Raw genomic sequence first — 26,467 nt, forward strand, 5'->3', positions numbered from 1 at the left:
AGCACTGACTGGCCTATAGTGACTGATGACTTGGTGGTCAGTAGCACCTGCTCAGTATATGAAATGTGCAAGTCCCTCTGGGAATCTGATACAACATCTGAACAACTGTTTGAAATCATATTCCAAGCTGTGCTTAATGTTGTGAACCAGAATGCTGTGTCAGGAATGTTGACAATTATTAGTCAGAAGAGAATAAAATCAACACCGGGACACTGAAGTTTGAGCCTTCCCTTCTTCTTTCCTGACCCAGCGATAAGAAAGAGAGAGAGAGAGAGAGAGAGAGAGAGAGAGAGAGAGAGAGAGAGAGAGAGAGACCCACAGAGAGAAAGAGACAGAGAAACAGAATGACAAAGATAGAAAAAGAGAGACAGAAAGAAAGAAGAGAGGAGGAAAAGAAAAAAAAAGGGAGGGAAGGAAAGAAAAAGAAAGGAAGGGAAGGAGGGAGGAAGAAAAGGAGAAAGAAAAGAAGAGGGAAAAGGAGGAAGAGAGAAGAAGGGAGGGAGGGAGGAAAAGAGGGAGGGAAGAAAGGAAAAGAAAGGGAAAGAGGTAGGGAACAAGAGAGAGAAGGAGGAAGAGAGGGAGGGAGGAAGGAAGGAAGGAAATTCCCTTCACCAAAAATAAATAAATAAAAGGTTAGATTCAGAGCTGGTTCAAACTCTCAATGAGATATGTGGCCCATGGACAAATAACTTAAGTTCTCCTAGCTTTAATGTCTGCCTTTATAAATTTGGGAATAATTGTGGTAATTCTGGACCTGGAGTCAGAGGACATTGATTCATATCCAGCTTTGTTACTTACTATTACCTTACTTATAACCATAAGTAAGTCCCTTTACTAGATCTGTATCTTACTTTCATCACTTGTAAAAATGCAGTTATTGGTCTAAATGTGGTCTGGCCTCTTTTACATCTCTAGCTATGGTTTTAGGTCTTTATTACATAGAGTTGTATTAAACCTTAAAGCCTCTCATTGACCAGATTACCTTTGATCACTAGCCATTGTCCTTGACTCCCATTGAAATGTTTCTGATGGGGAAATCCCACCTCCAGGGCTTGCCTGGGAGAAGGAGAGTAGCTGCAGAATCAGTGAGAACAGAAGAAATAGGCTCAGGTTTATGGTTGTGACATCCCAAGAGATGTCTACAGCCAGGATTCATTGAAGGTCTAAGGCCATCCTGGGAATGAAAAAGTCAGGAGGGGAGCCTCTAACCATATGTGAGTGACCACCATAGTGGTCCCTTGCAATCTCTTAACTGCCTGTAATCTTGTACCCAAATGGAGGAAGAAGGGGTGAGGAAAGTCTCCTGAGGACAGTTAATTGATCAACCTGAGCCATCCTATCAGAATGCCCTTGGTTAAATGGGAGGGATCACTGAGCCAAAATACTTCTGGCTCCTGAGTTCTGAATGCAAGGAGAGAAATGTAATTATACTTTGTCCCTCATCTATTATGCCCAAGTCAATAGGGGGCCATGTGATTTCTGATGGTTTTAATGGAGATCAAACGATGGTTACTTTTTCAGCATTTTAATCTCTTGTGATAAAAATCATTGATCCCTTTCTGTGCCGTGGAAATGGGAAATACAGATATGAGTATGGAAAAATATAGAAAAGGATCCTCTATTTTCTTTCAAAAAAGTTCCTAAAGAGAAATGATCTTTTGAATTTCCACTAGCTCAAAGTCAGAAATCTCAAGGCAGTTTCATAAAAGAAGGATTAAGCTAGTTCTCTTTGGCCCCACAGGGAAGGAAGGTAGAAAGAAAATAAGCATGTTCATAAATACTACTATGTGCCAGGCAGGTACTATAAATATTACCTCATTGGCTCCTCACAACAACTGTGGGAAGTAGATACTATTATTCTCCTTATTTTAACAATTGAAGAAACTGAGACAGGAGAAAAGGGAATTGACCAGGGTATATCACACAGCTATGAGTTGTCTGAGGCTGAATTTGAACTCACAGCTCCCTGATTCCAGGTCCAATGCTCTATCCATTGTATCACCTTGCTGCCACAGAGGCAGCAGAGCAGAATTAGGTACCATGGGTGGAAAATGGGAAGAAAATTTGGGGTTGAGATCAGGAAAAATTTTCTCAGAGCCATCCCAAAGAGGATTGGGCTGCTTCGAGAGGTAATGCATTTCTGCTTCATGGAGGTTTTCAACCCAAAACTAAAAGACTATTTGTGAGGGAGATTTATGGTAAGCATTTCTTTCAGGTCAATGAATTAAACCATGGCCAATGAGGTTCTTTTCAACACCCAAATTATGATTGTGTGTGATTTCATCAGTCAATCAACAAACATTTCATAAGCACTCATTGGTGTACCAGTTACTATATTACACAGTTGATATTCGTAAGAATAACTAGAATTCTTGAGCTAAGGAGATATGGTGTGGTGGGAAAAAAACATTATAACTATAATGTATGTAACAATATCCATTTTATTTTTTGTTAAATTATCAAGTTTTATTTGTGTCATGTCAAGGTCAGAATACAGATAATTTAAAAAGCTAGAATCAAAACCTATGTTTATTTGCAAACTTATTATCTGTTTAACCTTAGACACAGCAGCACTTTCCCTGAAATGCAATTTCCTCATGCCTAAATCCCAGTTTCCTTGTCTTTTCCTTCCTGTGTCTGAAATGAATCTCCTCATTCACTCTGCATTTTAGAATCCATAGTTTCCTTCAAACACCACTTTCCCACATGAAACTTTTTTTGATGTCCTCAGTTTCTTAGTATCACTACACCACCACTCTGAAATTAACTTGTATATCTTATATATATACTTGTATGTATACATTGTAAGCACCTTAAGGAAATGGGCTGTTTATTTTTTGTCTCTGTATACCCAATGTCTGGCACATCATAGACTTTTAAAATGTTTATCAAGTTATTGATTAAAAATAAAATGTTAACCAATATACTGTGATCTTCCCAGGATTATTATAAAGAAAGTAGTTTATAAATGCTAAAGCTCTATAAAAATTATAATTATCTATATATTGTTATTATAAAATATAATTATTATATTGTAATAGAAATCATATGGGTATATGTAACTACATAATTTGTTATGTTGTAATATATTATATATAACATATAGCTATAAAATATAGTTATCATTGTAAAAGCTATTTATTAAAGTTCACGTGAAACCTATTTTGGAAAATAGAAAAAATTATATTCTAGAAGATGGTATCTGTTGAAGTTAAATCTGAGAGGAGGCATGAAAGCAGAGGATCACATGTTACATACAGAAAGGCAAGAGAATTGTCCTGGGCCACCATGGTATAATATAAAGAACACGGAATTAGAGCTAGAAAACTTGTCACTTATTATGTGACTTCAGTTTTCACTTGGAAAATGAGGCAATTGGGCAAGATCATCCCTATAGACCTTTTGGGCTGACACACCAACAACCTTGCCAGTTTCATACAGAACAGTAATTAACTTGGGGGAGTGATTACTCTCAATGAAGAAAAGCTATTGTTGATTGACAATCTTTTTGCAGATTATAGCCTTAATTCTCAGGACCCTGAGAAATTTTAAGTGGTTTTTCCTGGGTTACATTGACAAGATATGTCAGAGATGGGTCTTGAATTTCAGTCTTCCTCCCTCCAAAAACACCAATGTCTCTCCGCTACCTCCATAAAGCTTTTCTGATTGTGTCTGTGTGTATATGTATAAAACAACATAACTTCAGGCAATAGAAAACAGCTTCCTTGTATAATCTGTTTCTATTCTGGTCTGTATTTGGAAATTTTTTATTCAGTTTTTGTCATGTTCAGAATAAAAATAAACAAATTATGGCCCTTGAGGAAAATCAAACACAATAAAAACAAGACAGTCATTACTATAAGCTTCCATGAGAGAACTTTATCCCTCAGTAAACGGGCATTCTGGTGTCTTTCACTTTAGCATATCTGACATAGGAAAACCTAGACTTAGATTAAAAAATAAATTAATAGTTAATAATAAAAGCATTCATAAGTAAATAGATTAATCATAAATAATGATTAATAAAAAGAAAAATTGATTCAGTCTATAAAAGGAGTTTTCTCCTTACCAAAAGATTCCTTTAAATAGCAAGTTCTCTTAGTGCATCTAAAACCAAACCCAACAAGGATGAAGGATCTTGCCATCTGTTTGAGAGAGGGAAATTGAAGCTGCCTAACCCTTCTGTCTGTGCAAACATGCTGGGCATGGAGGTTTTAGCTTCTGAACTCATGAAAGCAATTAGATCCCCTCCTGAGGTCTGGAAGGGACTTAGGTCACTGCTGAGGCTTCCACATTAAAATCAACTCCATTCTCAAAGCTATTGGCACCAAGTACTAAACCTGTTGATGTCAGAAATAAAAACCTGTCTGGTGGCTTCTAACTCTTTAATACCAGGCTTTCTCACTATGTAGTTGTGAAGTTCCAAGGGGCATGACTTGACTTGTATTTAAAAAGAAAATCTTGTATTAGATAACTATGTTTTTATAATCATCATGACTCAAATTTCTCTCATTTTTTTAACACTTAACCAACAATCCAAGAGGTTAAGTAGGTCAAGATTTTGCATATGAGGAAACTAAGATACAGACATTTTTAAAATGTCTTTTGGGTTTATTTGCTTTAACCGACAAAATGACCACTAAATATAATTATTAATAATTTCCTTAAAGATCCCTTACCTCATTCCCCATGGGTCCCTCCCTTATTAAAAAAAACAAAACATTTAAACAAAAACCAAACAACAACATGACTCATCTAATACAACTTGTTCTGCTCATAGTGTTCTACCTCTCTACTGAGATGAAGTGTTCCATTAACTATTCTCTGCAACCAAACTTGTTCATTGCAATTAAGCTGAATTCAATAGCCTTTTGGTTTGTTTTCATTCACATTATTCTATTTCTGTTTTCTTCCCTTTGTAGCAGGTCCTCCTATGTTACTATGAATTCCTTCTTATTCTTTATTCCTCATGGAAGAAGAATAAGGAGGAAGATAATTAGCATTTATATAATGCTTTAAGGTTTCCAAAGCAACTAGTAAGTATCTGAGATAGATTTGAAGTGAGGTCTTCCTGACTCCAAGCTCAATTCTGTATCCACTTTGTTCCCTATCTTTTGTTACCACAAAATGTTGCTATCTACTTGGAGCACAGTAGGTACCCATGGATTGAAGAATGGCTGAATCAATTGTAAAAATTGTAATTTATACACTGTAATTTATAATGGAATATGACCACCATAAGAAATGACCAATATGACCAATTCGGAGAGGCATGAAAAGATGAATTGATACAGAGGGGAATAAGCAGAATTGGAAAAACAATAGACCTGATATAAATGACAAGAACGACAACAGAGAAAAACCCAACACTGAACAGTGAATAAGCATAATGACCAAGTCTGTCCCCAGAGTAGAGATGAGAAAGTGTATCTGACTCCCTTCTTTGCCAAAGTGAATATAAAACATTGTATTTACTATCAAGTTCAATGGCTGTCGTGGTTAGTTTTGCTAAATTGCTGTTTTTTCCTCCTTTTCCCTCTTAAACTTTTTATTAGGTAAGAAAAGAAGGAGGACTATATTCAGAAATGAAGGTGCTATAAAATCAATAGATATCAATAAAAATTTAGAAATTAATTTTTTAAAAGAGTACTGTTATGAAGGTTAAGTTACACCCCATCTCCTGATTCTGGGCATTTTCCCAGGCTCTCCCCATGCCTGGTGTGATCTCCCTTCTTATCTCCACCCTCAGCTGCCCTGGTTTTCTTTATGTCCCACCAAAAATCCCATCTTCTATAGGAAGTCTTTCCCGATCTCTCTTAATTCTAGTATCTTCCTTCTGTTGGTTATTTCATGTGTAGCCTGTATATAGCTTATTTGTACATGTTTATATGTTGCCTCCCCTATGATCTTGTAATCTCTTTAAGAGCAGGGACTGCTCTACAGCACTTAGCACAGTACCTGGCATATAGCAGATATTTAATGTCTATCCAATGACTGATTGACTTTGCCAGGATCACACAGCCATAAGAAATGATACTAGGACTTGAAAGTTCCTCATTGAAAATACATTTCTCTTTCCACATAAACTGCCATACCATGTCTCTGGTTTTGTCATTTTCCATTGTCTTATTCAATAAGGAAAAATTCTATTTTGAATATATAGAAACTGATTGGTTCATCATAGCAAGAAAGGAAATTATCATTCACCCATGTGACTGAAACACTCTGTTTTTGTTCCTAGACCAAGATTTATAACAAAATCATGCAGCTTTCCACATCCAACCTGTCCATGGGAGAAATGACTGCTGGACAAATCTGTAATCTGGTTGCCATTGACACCAATCAGCTCATGTGGTTCTTCTTCTTGTGCCCAAACCTCTGGGCAATGCCAGCTCAGGTAAGTGCTGAGAGGTCATCCCTTCTTGGAGTCACACTTGAGTTTTCCTCCTTCCATTCTAGAGCTCTATATTTGGCCTCTGCCTCAGCCCTGTGTGTCCTCCTTTTCTGCAGGCTATAGTCACCACTATCACAGATAAAATCACAATATTTAAGGCTGGAAAGACCCTTAGAGGTCATTTTGTCCAACACACTCATTTTGCTAAAAAAAAAAAAAAAATGGATATGAAACCCATTGGGTGAAGTGACTTAGTATCTAAAGTCATATAGAACTCAGATCCAAATTGCCTGATCCCAAGCCCAAATCCTTTCTGTGAATGAATATTCTTTTCCCATATCTCAGTCCTGAACATCACATGATTCAGTGCCTCCCTTTCTCATTGCACAAACATGGCAATCTGAAAAATGCAGCTGATATTTAGAAATGACTTGAGCCAATAAAGTGACTTGCTAAATCAAGTTCATGACTTTGTCAAGAATAGTTTATGGTGACCTAAACTGACTTCTTTCTGACAGGGTTATTAGACTGGTAAATCAGGGGATTGCTGTAGGTAGAATTCAGTTTCATTTTAGCAAAATGTTTGATAGAATCTCTCATGGTGCTAGGGACTGACCCCGGTACTGAGGATGCAGAAGGAGATGAGACTCTTGACTGAAAGATGTCTGAGCAGATGCTTTAGGGAAGGAGTTGGAGAGAGGCCATAAAGAAGCAAATGTCTCCCTCCTCAGTCTTAATGCCAAAGTCACGAAAATGTCCTTTAGGAAAACTGCCCCAGATTGGAAGAGATCGTTCCCACATTTCCTTCCAGAGAACCATCCCTTATAGCAAAGAATTAAAAAAAGAAAAAACTAATTGAGCAAAATTAACCAACATATGAAAAAAACTGACATGGAGTATTCCTTACTTATAGTATTCCTAATCCCAAACTCTGCATTTTCTCAACTCTTCTTTGAGGTTAATCTTGGTCATTATAATTACACAGCATTCACTTTCATTTTTGTTGTTATTCCTATTTACCTAGTTGTAAACAAGTTTACTATTTTCCTGGTTCTGCTTATTTTACTCTGCATCCATCCATGTAAGTCTTCCCATGTTTTTTTGAAATCTTCATATTCATGATTACAGCACTGTATTCATGTACTTCACACGTGTGGGTTCATACATATTCTCCTCTTATGACATTCTTGTGGACAATATGAAGAGATATAAACTAGATATTAAGTTATATACAGCTTTGTTGACAAGCACTGCAAAAATAGAGGATGAAATGGAAAGGGCTATTCCTACTAGCGCTGTCCTTTCTCCCCAAGTCCTGAAAGTATTAACTACCCACTTCTATAATTCACACCTAGTGACCCAATATTGTCTTTGGTGTAGACCATCTGGATCCTTGGAGGAGGGAAGATTTTGAGTAATAGGAGCAGAACTGAAGGAGTGGGCATGAACCAGCAGACTAAGAATTGTTGTTGTATGATCATCTATTTGCTGTGAGATCCAGGAGATATATATGTCTGTGTCATCACAGCAAAGATGAATGATAGAATGTTAGCCAAATGCTCAGCCTGGTGGAAGAGACAGGCCATAAAGCAGATGCCCTCTTCTTAATGACCAATCAGGGATATGGGCATATGGCTGGTATTTCTGCTAATATTCCTGCTAATTTCGATATCTGGTCTGTTGGTTGCATAATTGCTTCTCATTGTGGATAGAACTAGTGAAGCACACCAGAAAAGAGAGGCTTTCTAGAGAGGTGATGAGGGAGAAGCAGAGTAGGCAGGGTTACCTTCCCTTTTAATGAGTTCTTCCAACCTTAGTTCATTAACGATGTGATAAAGTGATTTTTCAAAAGCCTGTTTGTTAAAGGCAGAAACCATTTTCTGATTAGTGGGAATGGAAGAAACCTCTGTTAAGCTCCCAGAGGAAGCATGTCACTTAGAATTACTGTAGTTTGGGGTTACTAAGCAGTGTATCTTAGCTTCCTTTCCTTTATAGGTAGCAATTAGGTCCATCTTCTAAAGCAAGACATGTGGTATAAGGCCCTGGATTTCCAACACAAAGGCTCTGTGGTCCTCCCTCTGAGCTAAAAGCTTTGGATATTGGTGGGAATCATTTGCATTTTTCATAAATATTTATGAGCAAGTCATCATTTCCTAAGGTCTGAGAATAGGACAATTCTCTTTTCTGAAGTGACTCATCAGACTCATAAAAACACTAAACATGCCAGGTAAAGAAAAATGAAAAGTGATAACTCAGGATATTGAATTGATTCTGTGAATAAATTGGGAAAGGGGGGTGATTCAACCATTCTAGTACCGACACTGGACATTACACAGACCCTAAAAGTAAAATGATCTAGTGAACTGAACAATTGCCTCAAAGGCTGAAGCTTGAGTAATCTGAGGTTTTGACCTCCTCCAGGAGTCCACAAGGGACTAGTTGGCAGTGAGTCTAGATTTAACACTAACCAACATGTGGTAACCAAGGTGATAAGAGTTGGGGGAAGGGTATTCTGTCCTGCTTTTTACTAATTGTGTGATCCTGTTCCTCAGTTTACCTGAGTGAGCAATAGAACTGATTGGGATTAACAGTAAGGCCAGCCTTAAAAAAAAATTTTTTTCCAGTCTGTGATTTTTTTTCAATCCATCTAGCTCTAGATCCAGGATCCTACTAATTGAATGTGTCTCTCCTTGATCTCCCTAGATCATTGTGGGGGTGATTCTTCTCTACTATCTCCTTGGGCTCAGCGCCTTAATTGGAGCAGCTGTCATCATCGTCTTGGCTCCTATCCAGTATTTTGTGGCTACCAAGCTCTCCCAAGCCCAGAGGAGCACGTTGGTGAGTGTCTTCAGGGCATGCCTTTGTCCCCTGACTGAGTGCTGTCTCTTCTTATCTGCCACAGATGATCATTCTCCACTAACTCTTCCTCCCTTTCTCTAGCTGAATTTTAGTTGAATCATGTAGTAGGGAATAGAGACAAGGCTAGGACATATTCCAGATGTTCTGTTTTTGACTCAGTCCATCTGCATGCATTTTATATCCCATGAAGGAACTTTTGTTTCACCAGAATATGAAGGGAAATCATAGGGTTGCATGATAGCAAATTACCATCCAATTAATAACAGCTAACATTCATATTTATTAGTTGTGTGACTCTGGAAAAGTCACTTAACCCTGTTTGCCTCAGTTCCTTACCTGTAAAATGAGCCGGAGAAGGAATGACAAACTACTCCTTGCCAAGAATAACTCACAAAGAGTTAGACATGTCTGAAATGACTAAACCACAAATATGTAAATTTTCAAGTTTACAAAGACATAGATATAGATATGGATGTTTCTTTGGATAGAGGGATGTATATAAACAAAATACATATGTATGTATTTTATTTTATGCCCTCATGTGAAGTCCATAATGCTATTGCTCCATTTTACATTTGGAGGCACTGAGGCTGAGAGAGGTTAAGTGACTTGTCTAGGTTCATATAGCTAGTAAATGGCTGAGGCTAGATGTGAATTCAGATCCCCCTGATTCCAATTTCAACCCTTTCTCCACTGTACCACTAAGCTACCTCTACAGCTCCTAACTCTCCCTCAGCAAACGATCTAAATGATTTCCTCAGATTCTTCAGGGAACTCTCTTGTCATTGCACTCTTGAAGATTTCTCTTCCTTGTCATCTCACAGAGGGTCCAAGTTCCAGTTAGCAAACATTGACAACATTGAGTTCCTACTGTGTGTTCACTCCTGGAACTAGTCTACCCAAGGGGATGTAGAGAGAATATATAGTCTCTAGTCTTAAGGATCTTATAGTCTAGTTGGGGAAACACACACAAAGACTCACAGACAAAACAATGAACAATATCAAACAGAACATAAGTCAATGTTAAAGCCTCACCTTTATGTGAACTCACATGTACACTTCAAAGGTTTCACAATGACCATATGAATTATATGCCTCATATGATTGCCCCATTTTACAGATAATGAAACTGAGGTTTAAAAGGGTTAAATGACTCCTAAGGCTACATAGCTGACAAGGGTTAGATTAAAGACTTCTTACTCTATAGCCAGTGGTCTTTCCACTCTGCCAAACTTCTTCCATAGAGAAGGGCCAGCAGGATCAATGAAAGCTAAGGTAGAAGGTGAAGACCTCATGGAAGAGATGGACCCTCATAGTCATGGTGGGTACTAATTCTCAGAAGGGGTCATTTGTAAGAAGACCAGAAGAATGAGAATGGATTCAAATGCCAGAGGAGTTTTTATTTGATTTGATCTCAGGGGCAGTAGGGAGCCACTAAAGGTAAATGAGTGGCAGGGGCAGGGAGAGTAGAAATGACATGATCAGACTAGTTCCCACCTAACTCCATATGAATCTGGCAGGAGTATTCCAACGAGAGGTTGAAAAAGACAAATGAAATGCTCCGGGGGATCAAGCTTCTCAAACTCTACGCTTGGGAAAACATCTTCCGGGCTCAGGTGGAGATGACTCGTAGGAAGGAGATGACCAGCCTCAAGGCCTTCGCCATCTATACCTCCATCTCTAGTAAGTCACAGAATCACAGGATTTCAGAGTCAAGAGCTCAGCAGCCAAGTAGTCCAACCCATCCCTGAAAGACAATCTCTGCTAAGACATTGCCCTTAGGATCTTAGCTAGCATTTATAGAGTGCCTTACAAATATCCCATTAGATCCTCACAACAACCCTGGGAAGTAAGTGCCATCTTGGGGAGAGGGAGATTCTGGGAAGGTAGATGACTGTTGTAACTCAATCCCTCAAAGATATGGTGAGGAGTAGGGGGCCAACAGATCAATCACTAGTCCTCGTAGCTGTGGGCTCTGAGAGGAGTAAGAAAACTTAGGTTTGGGGTGGGGGCTTAGGGAATATCAGGGTAAGGGCATGGCATAAAAGTAGATACTAGGATTTTTGTGCTGTAGGAGTCCTTCATTCAGGGAGGTGTGACTAACCAGGACCCTGGGTGATGGGGGTGGGAGAAAGTTCAGACATAGTGGGGAGCAGGGAAGGAGGGACATTACCTGGATCTCTGAACACCTGGAAAGGGATCCTACCCTGGCTCCTGGGGCAGCTAATGAGGCCCAACTGATCAATCTAGTGATATGGGAGATGCAGGGGAAGGGAAAGAAAGCTTTAAAAATAAAATGGTATTTGTTCAGTTTATTTGCTCTGGCCCACGTGTTTCTGTTGCACCACATTGAAAAGGCAGTGGGGGGACAGGGAGGGAAGGCAATACCTTCTGGCTGCTGGCGTCTATCTCTAATGCCTGCTTCTCTCTTTTGGTGTCCCCACAGCTCATGGAGCCAGGTGTCCAGACACAGCTCATTAGGCTTGAGTTTAATGGGGCATCTTTCACACACACCCCTCCCAGTCACCTGAAAAGTCCTGGAGCCACGAGCTTTGGAGAAATATTTCCTGATGGGGCCTACCTGGGCACTCCCTTGGCTCCCAGTCAGTGTGCACCCCAGATGTATGGGGCAGCTGAGCCCCGTCTTGCCCACCAGAGACAAAGCAAGGCAGGCTTAGGGGCAGACTAACTAGGCATGTATACCCAGAGGAAGTAGTGCCAGATGGTAGAAAACAGAGGAATCATCAATCAATCAATGGGATACACAATGTATCCATCCCTATAAAAAGGGAAATAAGAGAACTAGGAGACATGGCCCCTGCCCTTAAAGACCCCTCAGTTTCCTGGGGAGACAAGATTAATGCACGCGAATCAATTAGAAAACTATTTAATCCAGACTATTGAAACTTTGGGGAAAGGAAACAATGAGACAAAGTAACCAGGGAACACTTCCTGGAGAAGTTTAGCTGAACTTTGAAGAATGATTAAGGTGTAGATAAGCACAACAGCAGATACTCATATTTCCCAGTCTGTCTTCTCTCTCACCATTAGAAGTCAGTTTGTCCCTGATACTCTCTTAAAAGCTCCCTACTCAGGAGCCTGGACACCTCTGCTTCTATCTCTGAGGCTACAGTATGAAGATATGACCATAATGAAATAGGTTTCTCTAGTCCAGGATGGATCCTGCTCATTCAACATCTGAATCTTCCAATATTTCAATTAGAAACATTGGCTCTTGTGTGACCTCAGCCTCCAAAAGGACCTGGTATCCTTAGCATCACAGGATCATTATCCTGTCAGGGCCATCTAGTCCAACCCTCTCATGAGGAAACTGAGGCCCGTGGTGATTTGCTCAAAATCACAAAGATAATAAATATTAAGAGAGATTTGAACCCAGGCCTTCCAGCTGCAAAGGTAGATTTCAACTCTTTCCCATGCTCCATTCAATTCAGCAAACCCTCACTGAGTACTTGGTATGTATCCCGCCCGTGTATTGGGCATCCAAATGAATAAGACATGTTCTGTGTCTTAGAGGAGAGTAATAAAAAAGATAAGATAGAGATCACTCCCACAATTTCCTTCTCTCCTCCAGCTAAATGGAACGAGAAGAAATCTCAGCTGTGCTTACTGAGTACATTATAAATTAATGCTATTCTATTTCAACTGGACCTTCAATAAAACAAGGCAATTTTTATTCCTCCCTAATTGATTCCCTGTATCACTCCTCACAAAAGCTATTCTAAATCTTCTCTAAAGAATACCTAGCATATATATAGTGCTTTAGGATTGCAAAGTGCTTTGCAAATATCTCATTTTATCTTTACAACAGCCCTGGGAGCTGGGTACTATCCCTGTTTTACAAATGAGGAAACTGAGGTAGGTTGTGGTTATGTGATTTATCAAGGATCACATAGCTAGTAAGTATCTGAAGCTGGTTTTAAACCTTGGTCTTTCTGATTCCAGGTCTAATACTCTTTCTGATCTTAAAACCCAGAAGATTAGACATCCAAGGGAAGGGGCTTTCCCTGTTCACAAAATAAATATGAATGAATGTCAGGAGATCATGGGATCATAGTTCAATATGCCTTTGGGGAATGGGGCTGATCATGCCCTGTGAAATAAGGAAGCGTGGGAAGGTAACCACCTTTCAATTCTAAAGATTCAGGTTTTCTTTTCTTAATGACTGAAACTGAACCATGATCCCTGAGGTCCCTCAGAAGTGACTTTGGCAGCTGATGTCCTTAGTACTCTTGCCCCGGGGGAGGGAGGACAAAGTGGCCTCAGTGCCCTAGCTCAGCTCCAGTTTCTAATTCTTTGAAATCTTCCTTCATTATACCAGTCCCACAGAGGGTCACAATGGGTAGATTGGGTGTCCCGTCACTGGTTTCCTGTCCCAGACCAGAGTAAGAAAAGGGAAATGGGTCTGGAGGAGGATGAGCTGGTCAGCAACATTGGTGCAGCCATGAATTCATTCAGTAAGTAACACAAGAAGTCCCTGGAGGCTCCCCTGAGCCAGTGCCAGATTCAGTCTGTTCTTTTATGTTCTGTGAAATTTCATAGACAATAGGACCTGGAACACCACACCAGGCCAATCTGTCAGCCCTAGCTCCATGCAAAATACAGTATTCCTGGTGCAGGTGTGAATTCTAATTAGACTCAGCCTGGTACACCTCCAATATCCTGTCCTTGCCTCCCCCTGCAGGGAAGCTGGCAGTATGCAGAAGGCACAGTTGGGCTGCTGAGTAAAATATTTATTAACTCTGGAACCTTATACGAGCCTAGATTAACGCAGCAGTTTTAAGAAGACTTGCAGGTGTTATCCAATCCCAGTAATAGCAGTCTAACAGGAAAGACAGAAAAGAGGGTCCAGTTTTAACAGCTTGGGGTGTTAACAAAAACACTGACCTTGGAGTTGACGTATTTGGGTTTGTCTCAGCTCTGCTAGCATCCTGATAGTGGACCAATCACTTCCTATGTCTGAGCCTCCAATCCCTTTCGTAAAATGAAGGGATTGGACTTGAAAACTATTTTATATGATGGATACCTTTGGCAATCTGGACTCTTTTTAGAATAATGTCTTTATGTTTTTTATTTATTTTTAATTTTTGAATAAAACAAACATTTCTTTAACATTGTATAAAACAACAACAACAAAAAAGGGAAACCAAAGGTTGGTAGTAATAATAATAAGATTCAAAGGGAAAACTGTCTACAACATCTAATCCTAAACCTGGTTCTGTTTCAGAGGACCAAATCTCAGCTTTGAGGTTTCCTACCCATGTGCCTGTGATTAAATCACTTAACCTCCCTCAGTCTCAGTTTATTTTTCTGTCAAATGAAGCAATTGGACTTAGATGGTTCTGGCTGATAACTGTGATGTTAGATATGAGTTTAGGAAGCTACAAAGAATAAAGCTAATATCTCCTTTCAATGAAGCTCTTCAGATACCTGAGATGAATTTTCATATTCCCACTTAAGTTTTCTCTAGTTTCTTCAACTGATCTTTGACTGGCATGGTTTCAAGAGCCCTCCTACTGTCAGCAAATATTTATTGAGCACTAACTGTGTGCAAGTTTGTGATAAGACACTGGAATATGACATCGATGAGGCCCTCTTACCTCATACTGGAAGCTTCCCAAGGCTAGGTAGGTACCCACTCTGTCCCCATATTAGTAGCTCTCCTGAGGCAGGGGCTATAGCAATTGAGATTTTAGGTATTATGTCATAGGACCACAGATTCAGAATTAGGAAGGACCTCAGAAGCCATCTAATCCAACCCTGTTTCCTCATTTTCCATATTACTGATTTTGGGTCATTAGATGACTTGCCCAAAGTAGTTAAAAATCTGGAATTTGAACTCAGGTTCCCTGACTCCCAAGTCAGTGATTTTTTTCCATGGTCAGTCAGTCTCCGCCAAACATTTTGAGAAGGAATTCTTGAGAATGGTGCTGACCAACCTATCCTTTCCCTCCAGGATACTGGAGAAAAGTCCTCCTGTATCACAATATCAAATTTAAAAGTTCATTGGAGGGGATCCAAATGCACATGCTTGGTTCCAACCTTGGGTATCTTTCCTAACTGGAAAAATAAGTGTTTTTTTGGAGAGGGCAATGCAGTTGTAATTGGTCTTATTATAGAACCTGGCTTTAAGGAACTCAAAGGAGGATGCTAGATGCTAAATTAGGGGGGTCAAGGCCAGGAAGGAGGTGAGATGAATGGAAGAAGTTTCTGGGTATCATTACTGATCATGAGGGAAAGTTTGCCAGGTTAGCTGTCTCTGGAAATGGACCCCTGGGAAATTGAGCTCAACTTCTCTACCCTACCAGATATATTAACATCCTAGTATGAAGGACCAGAACTGAAGGGATCTGGGGGAAGTCTATGCAGGCAGCAGTCACCCCCCACATCCAACAAGGGAGTTGTTGTCACTCCATCACCCAACTTAGGAGTATTCTTTCCCTCTTAAAAATTTCCTAGAGCACTTTGTCCATATTTTTCTTTTGTCTCCCATTCTGAATATGTAAGCTTGTGTGTCTATGTATTTATTTTAAAAGCTATTTATTTTAATAGGATACATTTTAATTAGTACTACCAAGTACTACCATAAGGACAAAAATTATGACCCCCCCATCCTACAGAAGGAAAGGAAGGAAAGAAAGGAAGGAAGGAAAAGAAAGAAAGAAAGAAAGAAAGAAAGAAAGAAAGAAAGAAAGAAAGAAAGAAAGAAAGAAAGAAAGAAAGAAAGAAAGAAAGAAAGAAAGAAAAAGAGGGAGGGAGGGAAGGAGAAGAGAGAAAAAGCTAGACAAAACAGAGGGAAGGAAAAAGGGGACTCTCTCTCCATAGTTTAGGAGTTCTTAACCTCTTTTGTGTTATGATCCTCTTTAGCAGTCTGTTGACGTTCCAGCCCCCTTCTAATAGTACTATGTTTAAATACATAAAATAAAATAAATATGATTACAAAGAAAAGCAATTTTATTGAAATATAATTATCAAAATATTTTTTGAAGTTCATGGATCCCTGATTAAGAACCCCTGTCAAAGATGAAATTCCAGTATAAATGGCATTATGGATAGAGAGCACTGGACTTGTATTCAGAAAAGGAGAAGTTTATATCCTTCCCCAGATGGCCAAATCACTTAACTTCTTTCAGATTCAGTTTCCCCATCTATAAAACATAAAAAGTAAGGATAAAATAGGTAATGTATTTAAGGTGCTTTGCAAACCTTTAAGTAATTCATGAATGTTCGTAATTATTGTTATGCTAATGGACTTTTTAAAAAATTTAACATCTTACTAAATAGACATTTTGCTTTTACATCACATTCATTTCTGAACAGATCCTCCATAGTTCGGAACAGAATCCTCCCTTTGTAACAATAAAAGACTTTTAAGCAAAAGTAACAGAGAAACTGTTGTGCAAAACAGATAGTATGTTGCCTGTCTCCTTAGTCCTACACCTCTCAATTGAGAAAAGGAAGTTATGTTCTCTTATATCCATTCTCCAAGTATTAGTAGTAAAGTGTTGAAGTTAGGAAGCCCTGAGTTCAAATAGTACTGACTATGTGATTATGGTTGAGTCACTCTCTTAGAGCTTCGGTTTTGCCATCTGTAAAATGATGACAATTATCCTTACACTCACAGGGTTGTTGTGAAGTTTATAAACTGTTAGGTTTATAAAGTATAAACTTAGAGCATTCTAAAAACAAGCATTATCATCACGATTTTAGTAGAACTAGTCTGCTATTCTAAATAACTGTGTTTGCTTTGTCCACAGTTTTTATGAACACAGCAATCCCAATTGCAGCTGTGCTGATTGTAAGTATGTATATAGGACTTAGGATGGTGGGTGGAGGTGGATACGTGGTGGAAAGGAGAGGGGCTAGGGAAATGCAGTTGAAAGGCGACTTAATGTCTGTAGTTTCCCTATTGTCATCTGCTTTGGCTGAGTTTTCTGAAAGTAACCTTAACACAAATGGGGATCGAGGTGAAAGCTCCCTTTATTTTCTTATCTCAAGTGACTGCCCGCCCACCTGCAGAAAGGATTGGGGTGGGAACAAGAACCAAGACAAGCAAACAAGGGTACCTTAAGTATGTGTCAAGAGCCCAGTGCACTAAGCACCGGGTTTTTTTTGTTTTGTTTTGTTTTTGTTTTTTCTTTGAGCAAAAATTTTGCACCAGGGATTTTTTTTTTAAGCAAAAACTTTCCCTGCCCTCAAGGAGCTTACAGTCTAATGGAGGAGCCAACAGGCAAAATTATGTTCAAATAAAATATAGCCAGGAAAAAAAAAAGAAGAGAATCTCACAGGGAAGGCACTCATGGGGGGGGGGGGGGGGGGAAGGGGGGGGGGGCGGGTAGAATTAAGAAAGGTTTCTAGTAGAAGATACAATTTTAGCTGAGTCTTTGAAGGAAACCAGGAGATGCAGATGAGGAAGAAGAGACTGCCATACCTGGAGGACAGCCAGTAAAAATGCGCAAAGATGGTGGGAGAGGAAGCATCTTATAAAGTACAGCAAGAACACCAATTTCGTTCTTAAATTGCTAAGAATATGGAAGGGATTTAGGACATAAAAAGAGTCAGACATTGAAAGAATACCCAGAACCACCCCCCTGAAGGAGCCTTGAATGTGTATCCCAGTCCTGAGCAGCCCAACTCCAGCTATGGTTTTTAAAGAGCTTGGTTTTATGGTTTTAAAGTCTCCGATTTCACTCTCTATCAGTCATGCCTGGGAATTCACTTTCTGGGAACCTGCTTTGTCTGAGCCCTGCACAAGCTGAATGCAATTTGTCCTAGTAATGGATGCCTTTAAACCTAGCAAGGCAGCCAAGGGCTAAAGGGGGAAAGAGGCTATTTCATAATCACCTAATTCCCATTTCCCATCTGACCACATAGAGCACGTAAGTTATTGCCCAAAGGAACAGAGAAGTGGTATTATCTAATTCTCCAATTTCCTCCTGATGTTATTTCCCCAAACAAGAGAGAAGGAAGAAGGGTCAGGGAGGAGGGAAGGAGAGAGGTATCAGGCATTAACTCTATTAACTCTATAGGGGACCTTCTTTATTCTTTATTGGTTCTTTCGTTCTTAAAGCATCTCGTTTCCAAATCTATATCCTCTGCTTCCTCAACCCGAAGACCTATCCCTTATAACAAAAAATAAAAAAGATGGGAAAAACAATATAGTCCCACTAATCAGCTAGTCACCTGAGAGAGGCTTCCACACTCACAGTCTAGACTAGGAATTCTTAACCTTGTGTGTGTGTGTGTGTGTGTGTGTGTGTGTGTGTGTGTGTGTGTGTGTCATGGACCCTGCTGAAAGTCTGGTTGCAGCCAATGGATTCTTTTCAGAATAGTATTTTTAAATGCATAAAATAAAACAGGTAGGATCACAAGGGAAACCAGTTAAATTAAAGATGTAATTGTTTCCCCATCCAAGATCACAGATCCTTCTGAAATAGACTCCTCAGAATAATGTTTTAAATGCATAAAATAGAATATACAAGATTACAATGGAAATCAGTTAAAGATGTAATTGTTTCCCCACCCAAGATCACAGATCCCTCTGAAACAGACTCCTCAAAATGATGTTTTAAATGCATAAAATAGATTACATAGGATTATAATGGAAACCAGTTAAATTAAAGTTGTAATGGTTTCCCCATCCAAGTTCACAGACCCCTCTGAAATCTATTCTCAGTGTTCATTGATCCCAAATTAAGAAACTTTAGTCTAGAAAACCTAGTTAAGAATCAAAAGAGCACAGGCAGCGGAGTAAGATAGTGTAGGGCAAAATCCCAGCTTTGGTGCATAAAACTGGATGATTTTGGTCTGGGTTCTACACTGCCCTGAGTCTCAATTTCCCCATTTACAAAATGAAAAGATGAACAAGAAGTGTCAAACAGATTGTGTCCTAAAATACTCCCAGGAGAGGCCAGAACCAGATTAAAATGTAATTGAGAAATATTTAACAAAATAAATAAAAACACAGTCTAACACAGACAGGAGGCAGCTACGTGGCTCAGTGGATAGAGTTTTAGGCTTGTAGTCAAGTAGACCTGAATTCAAACGTGGCCTCAGACGCTGGCTAGCTGTGATTCTGAACAAGTCATTTAATCTCTGTTAACCTTTGGAAAAGGAAATGGCAAAGCACTTTGGTAGTACTGGACAGTATTGGCCTTGATATGGTCCACAAGGTCACAAAGAGTTGGACACAAATGAACAAAAACATAGATAATGTTGTTATGTTTCCTGAGTCAATATATCTCCAATCATCTTGATCTGTATCTGGCCACTGGATCCAGATGGCTCTGGAGCGGAAAGTAAGGCAGGTGTCTTTGCACAGCCCTCCCTCACTGAAATCCAATTCACTCATATGTCAGAGCATCCCCTCCCTGAGATCACGGCTCTCTTTGAGAACAAAGGTCAAACAATAATAATGCCATCTGCAGAGAGACATGTGTATGGTTTAGAGGCCCCCATTCCTATTTAAGTTCAACACTAGTGGACTAGCTGATCTGTGGGGTCTCTTGCAGCTAAAAACCCATGGTTAAGTGATCCCATGATGTCTTCTCCACCACTTAAAGAGAGTCCCTCAGGCTCTCAGATCTCACCCTTTCTCACCATCCCTCTTCTCTTTGGCCCCGGACCCCGACTTCCACTACCCCATGCCCTGATCCTGCTTCCCAGGTGTTGTTTCTCTATCCCCCAGACTTTCGTGAGCCACGTCAGCTTCTTCAAAGAGGCCAACTTCTCCCCAGCGGTGGCTTTTGCATCTCTCTCCCTCTTCCACATCCTGGTCACACCCCTGTTCCTGCTGTCCAGTGTGGTCCGATCTACAGTCAAAGCTCTGGTCAGGTAAGAGGAAACACCCATCCCTTCCCCTCTCCTTGCCCCTGTCCCCTCTGCCACATAGTGAGAAACAAAGCATTATCTCTTTTCTGGAAACCTGCTCTGGGTGGACACGTCTAGACCACCTGTATAGGGGATGCAGCTTCCCTGATGATATTTCAGAGCGGCTAGCCTCTCTTCTTCTGGTCTACACCGGCTATACCCCTATACCCAGCACATTAGTCACTCAGCCTGGCCCTCCTGGGGCCCAAGAGTGAAGGCATGGTTGACTATTCCCTCTCCAAGGCTGTGGACAAGGCATCGGGAATGGGGGAGGGAAAGGAGGCAGGAGCAGGACTTTCCTAGTTTTGTAGTTAGAGTGCTTCTTAACCCACCATCTTCCCAGACAACTCAGTTAACCCTAATAAAATTATGAAATTTGCTGGGGAGAGTGATTGGAAGTGTCTTTCCTCATTCCATTTTTTAAATAGGAATATCTCCTTCTCTGAAAGTTTTGGACTGTTTCCCCCCACTTTCCCTTATCTATCAACCAACAAGCATTTATTAAGCACCTATTATGGATAGAGAGATGCTTAGTGACTAGAGAACAAACCTGGGAGTAAGAGAAGGCTTCGTATCCTGCCTCTGACACACACTTACCTCTGACACAGAATTTCTGGATGTCTTCAGGCCACTCTCGTGTCTATAAGTTATTGGGCAATTGCTAATCAGTGTTGGCAGAGGATACTTCCTCACTGATGAAATTACAGGATCATAGACCTAGAACTGGAAAGGAGCTCATGGAGCACATACTGCTATGGGTCAACTCATTTTACAAAGGGGAAAACTGAGACACAGAACATTTAAATGAATAGGCCGTGGTCATATAGGTAAAAACATCAGACCCTTTGATTCCAGCTCCATTATTCTTTCTGCTGAAATGATTTCCAGGTTGGATATTTAAACAAACAAGTAAATAAACACTTCCTTAAAAAAGATTTAGTTGTTATTTCAGTATGTTATTATTCAGTATATTCAGTATTCAGTATATTCAGTTATTCAGTATATTCAGTATTCAGTTATATTCAGTCATATATTTCAGTATGAAATGTGAAAGTCTGTTAGCAAGTTAAAAAGTCCTCCCAGGACCTTTTACATGTTAGTGGGTCAGCGAGGTGGTGCTAGAGTGGATAAAGTGGATAAACAGCTGGACCTAGAGTCATATTACTAAATTCAAATGCAGTCTCAGACACTTAATGACTGTGTGACCCTGCGTAAGTCCCCTCTTTGCCTCAGTTTCCTTATCTATAAAATGGACTGGAGAAGAAAATGGTAAACTGCTCTAGTATCTCAGCCAAGAAAACCCCCAATGGGAAGACAAAGAGTCAAACATGATTGAAATTGAAATCGGAACAACAAAAACAAACCAGAGGGATGCAGATCTAAACTGGACTCTTGGACCTAACAGGGAGAGGGAATTCTTTAGGTAAGCCCATCCTACCCTCAATCATCGCATAGGGAAAAAATTATATTCAACCTCACCTCACCTTCAACTCAAATTGGATCATTGGGCAGTCCCATGGGAGTCCTTGTCCTTCCAACCTAAAGAAAGGTGACTCCCTGCCCAGTGACAAGCTGGTAAGAGACATAGCTGTCAGAACAAAGTAGTTGGCGACCAAGAATGATATCAAGTGGAATAAGACTCCCCTTCCCCCAGCATAAGACAATCTGGGTGGTAACACAGATAAGGACACAGTGTGGGGAGTTCTCCATTGAACATCCAAAGGGTTCCACACAAAACCAGATACAATTCATTATTTTTTCAATATTTGATAGGATTCAAACACAAATCTAGCCAGGCTCAGGGTTTTTTTCTTTGGGAATTCATTTAGAGCTCAGCCAATTCCTTTTTTAGAGGAATATCTAATAAATATTGATATAAAATACTGAATAAAATATTAGGAAAGTGCCTACAGCAATCAATTTTTAAAATCATTAACTATGACCAGGTTGGAGTCATATGAGGGGGAAAACCACAAATGTGTAGATTCCTAACCTGCCAGAGCAGTTATGGCTAAATGGTTATAAATCAGGAGTTTCTCTATGCAAAGTCTCATGGGTACACTTAGTGTCCAGGAGACCTGACAGATCATAGACCTTTTCATTTGAAGGAAAAACAAACTGAGAAAGAAGAGCTTCTTCTCTCTCTCACCCAAGCAGGGCAGTCCCCCCACCTCTTCCAGCAAGCATTGTGACCTTAATGAGTTTCCTTAGGTCATCAGGACCTAAGTCTCCATGCAAGCAGTTGGAGAAAGTCAGGCTTGAATTCATGCAGGCCTATCAGCTTGTCCTTCCTGGGAATTTACAAATGCAGCTCTGAGGGGGGATTAGAAGCAACTGGCAAGAATCAGAAGGACACAGCTGCCACTTGGCATCTCCATCCTGCTCCAGCTCTGAACAGCAATACTGTCTTTATGGTGCAGAAGGTCCCAGGGGCTGCTGGGTACCCATCTCCAAAGCCATCTCTGAAGGAAGTTCAAGGAAAACATCTGGAGCCCTGGAGCCTCTGATTTTCTTCCAGAGTGAGACCCTGGATGCAAGGGTCCTTAATAGTTATCTGTACCATCATCTTTATTTTAGGGATAAGGCATCTGAGGTCCCTAGAGATTAAATTACTTACTCAGGGTCACACAGGTAGATCTAAGAATTTAATTCAGGACTGGTAATGAAAGGGGAGATGGAAAGGAGAGGAAAGGAAAAGGGGAGAGAGAGACAGACAGACAGACAGACAGAAACACAGAGAGACAGAAAGACAAAGAGAAAGACAGAGACAGAAAGAGAGGGAGGGAAAGAGGAAGGAAGGGAGAAAAGAAGGAAGAAAGAGGGAGGAAGGGAGGAAGAAAGAGAAGGAGGAAGGGGAGAAGAAGAGGGAGAGAGAGAAGGAGAGACAGTGAGACAGACAGAGACAGAAAGACACAGAGACAGGGAGACAGAGAAACAGAGAATGAGAGAGGGAGACATAAGAAAGAGGCAGAGAGACAGAGACAGAAAGAGAAAGACAGACAAAGAGAAACAGAGAGACAGAGGCAGTAACAAAGAGACAGAGAGAGGAAAAAAAGATAGAAAGACAGAGACAGACAGACACAGAGATAGAGACAGAGAGACAGAAAGATACACACACAGAAAGAGAAACAGAGAGACCCAGATACAAACACACAGAGAGACAGAAAAACAGAGAGAGACATTACAGAAACAGAGACAGAGAGAGAGAAGAAGGAGAGGAAGAGAGGAGAGGAAAGGAGAGAAGAGGCACTCCCAGACCACTTCACACACTATGATGAAAGGAATTCCAGAAGGTAAAAAAAATTTTTGGGTAGGAAAAGAAATGCATTGTTTGCTCCCTCAGGCCCAAATCCAATAATCTTAATTGACCTTGATCATAAAGCCCCTTTTCCAACCCATGACACACACCCCCAAGACTTCAGGAAAGACCAGTCATATCCACTGGCTTGTGGGCGGTGGGAAGCTGGCTTTCTTCTCTTTGTCCTGAGCCTCTGAGGAGCAGGAATTGTTGGGTCAAGACCCCTCCTCCCAATCCCAGAATGAGAGGAACTGCCCTCCCCACTTTTGGTGCCAGTCTGCATGCACGCCCAGGACCTTAGACCCCTCTGCTCTCTCCACAGCGTCCAGAAGTTGAGCGAGTTCTTGTCCAGTGAGGAGATTGGGAAGGATCAGTACTCGCAGCCTGAGCCCTTTAATAAGGGCCAGAGCAGCAAATCTCAGGCCGTGGTAAGTCCTATCCCTGCCCTTTTCATGGATGGGCTTTGGAACTCAAGCCCAGACCTTTCTCCTTTTCTGTCCCCTCCTGTGTAATGAGGGAGAAGACAAGTGTTGGTCTCCCCCATTGCGAAGGCAGTGTCTCATAAAGTTAGTTCAAAGTAAGTTCCCCCCCATGGCAACCCTAGGATTTCTCTTCTGTCCCTGAGATGAGGAAGGAGCTCATCCATAGATAACACCCCCAATCTCTCCACCTTCTTCTCCCTTCCTGCCAAGCCACTCAAGGTTGTGAACCGGAAGCGACCTGCCAGGGATGACTGTAGGAACTTCATGGGGGCCCTGCAAAATCCAGACCCCGATGAAGAAGCAGACAAAAGCTGTGTGAGGGTGAGTTGGGCCCCTTCTGTGTCCCTACCCTTTGGCACCATGAACAATCTGGTCTTCACCTTTGGCCCTAGTAATAGACTTCAAAAGACCCAGAAGAACCCCAATGACAACCTTTCCACTTCCTGAATCTGTGGTTTATTCAGGTGTCAAAATAAACAAATTCTAAGATTTTTTTTTTACAACCAGTAGAGGCCCTGGAAGAAAGTTTTATTTCTAGTATAATGAACCCTCCTTCCAGAGAAGAGGCTGAGGAGGAAACTGACTCTTTTAGGAAGATGAATGTGGGAGGGAAGATTTCCACTTTTTCCAATTTTTCCATTCCCTAGAAATAGTTCATCTGAATCAGAGTATATGAAAAAGCAGAGGACCATGAAGGGAAAAGATGGGGGATCTCAAGTCCTGTCTATTATTCTTTGTTTACTTCTCTTTCTGGGCTGGCGTCACTGGTGATAAAGATCACAGGAGGATTCTTCACCTGGACATCTGATGGAGTCCCCACACTCTCCAATATTGCCATCCACATCCCACAAGGTACCAATTCACCCTTAACCCCAAAGCGCTCTCTCTCTCTCTCTCTCTCTCTCTCTCTCCTAAGGTTCCTGCTCCCATGGGCCAAAAGAGTCCAAATTTTCATATTAATATTTATGAGAACCTCCCATCTCCCTGTGAGAAGAATCAGATTCTCCTCTTTCTCTTTATCTGTCAGTTACCATAGAGACAGCACCTCACCTCCCTAGTAGGCAGCCTTGCTCTGCAATGCAGACTGGGATAGGGCAATGTGTGCACAGGTGTGAAATAGGAACTAGCAAAGTGTCTAAGGCAATAGTGGAGGATAAGGGGAGGCTAGTGGCAGATAAAGATGCCCATTCAGGGTGAGACCAAATTTCATGGAGAGACTTGAAAGTTATTAGAAAAAGTTTAGGCTTAAGGGAGGATAGAGTTCAATGAAAAGGTGATCCAAGGAATTCCTTTGGGGCAACAGAAGAAATTCGTGGCCCCAGAGACAGGATGTGGGGGACACATTCTGGGACCTATCCTGCTGCTATCTCTGTCAGCCAGCTCCTCCTCTGTGCAGGGCAGCTGACCATGATCGTGGGCCAAGTGGGCTGCGGAAAGTCCTCATTGCTGCTAGCCACCCTAGGGGAGATGCAGAAGATTTCAGGGGAAATCTCCTGGAACAGGTAAGACAGTTGGGAGAAGGGCTAGACAAAATGGGAAATATCTCTCAATCACTTGGGATTATTTTTCTTTAGAAAACAATTTGCACTGATGTTTTTTCACATGATTGTCAATAACTTCCCTGTGACTCCGCTGCTCCCAATAGTACCTGACCTGTGCTGTAGCAAAAAATATACAGCTAATCAGAACAAACATTGGCCATGAATGACAAGGTATGGTGCATTCCACATCCATGGACCACCACCTGCCAAGAAGGTACTTCCCTGTCAGTTCTCTGAAGTCAAGATTGGTCATGGCAGTTATTAGTTCTGTTGACTTTTAATGTTGTGAGCACTATTATGACCATCACACAACACCTGAGACTTTTCCAGAGTGAGAGCATCTCTCCTCTTGTCCCTCCCCATAGGACAACTGAATTTGGAGTCACGGAACCTGATACCAGATCCCAGTTCTGTTCTTTCTTCCACCTTGACCATTCATCCTCAATGGGTCTCAGTTGCCCCATCTGTAAAATAATGGGATCAGACTAGATGTCCCTTCCAACTATAAATCTATAATCTAAGGATTTAAATGGGACACAGCTATGTTTACTGTGGGGGTAGAGTGAGAATACCTCTCTGTGTTTGCAGACCCATTGAAAGTCATGAGATGAGTTTACCCTTAAATGAAGATAGGACTCAAAATAAGGGAGATCTTAAGGGCCCAAATGTTTCATTCCCAACTCCCAGGGAACCATTTTGTTCTATCTTTTGTAGGCCAAAATTATCCTTCGTGGAAGAAGAAAGAAGTAAAAGAATTGAATAGTTAGGTTTCTCACTGTCCTGTTATTCATTGCCTCAAGCAAGGATTTCATCTGTTCTTTAGTATTCTTCTTCTCCCCAACATAACTTTAAAAAATAATGAGAGCATCCCCATGTTGTGATAGCTAATGTCCATATGCAGCTTCAGCTCACTCAGGGCTCCTGATGCTATCTCTTAAACCCATATCTCACAATTTGGGGCTGGCCCACTTGGGGACTTTGAATCCAACTTGGAGTATATATAATC

The 26,467-nt window shown here is 40.8% G+C and overlaps 1 protein-coding gene across 2 annotated transcripts in view; it reads left to right on the forward strand.

Annotated features, from left to right (window-relative positions):
• The window catches only part of ABCC8 (ATP binding cassette subfamily C member 8), a 117,233-nt gene that overhangs the window by 45,794 nt on the left and 44,972 nt on the right, over positions 1-26,467 (forward strand). Inside the window, exons 8-16 of one of the 2 annotated variants that reach the window (XM_031943450.1) lie at positions 6,242-6,397; positions 9,098-9,232; positions 10,774-10,936; positions 17,029-17,069; positions 19,959-20,104; positions 23,761-23,866; positions 24,140-24,241; positions 24,697-24,772; positions 25,317-25,422. In XM_031943450.1, coding sequence (XP_031799310.1) covers positions 6,242-6,397; positions 9,098-9,232; positions 10,774-10,936; positions 17,029-17,069; positions 19,959-20,104; positions 23,761-23,866; positions 24,140-24,241; positions 24,697-24,772; positions 25,317-25,422 — 1,031 coding nt within the window. Of the gene's footprint in view, positions 1-6,241; positions 6,398-9,097; positions 9,233-10,773; positions 10,937-17,028; positions 17,070-19,958; positions 20,105-23,760; positions 23,867-24,130; positions 24,242-24,696; positions 24,773-25,316; positions 25,423-26,467 lie in introns of both variants that reach the window. The other variant, XM_003773532.4, reaches the window with a different exon arrangement.

The sequence above is a fragment of the Sarcophilus harrisii genome, chromosome 6, assembly GCF_902635505.1.
Source record: "Sarcophilus harrisii chromosome 6, mSarHar1.11, whole genome shotgun sequence".
NCBI lineage: Eukaryota > Metazoa > Chordata > Mammalia > Dasyuromorphia > Dasyuridae > Sarcophilus > Sarcophilus harrisii.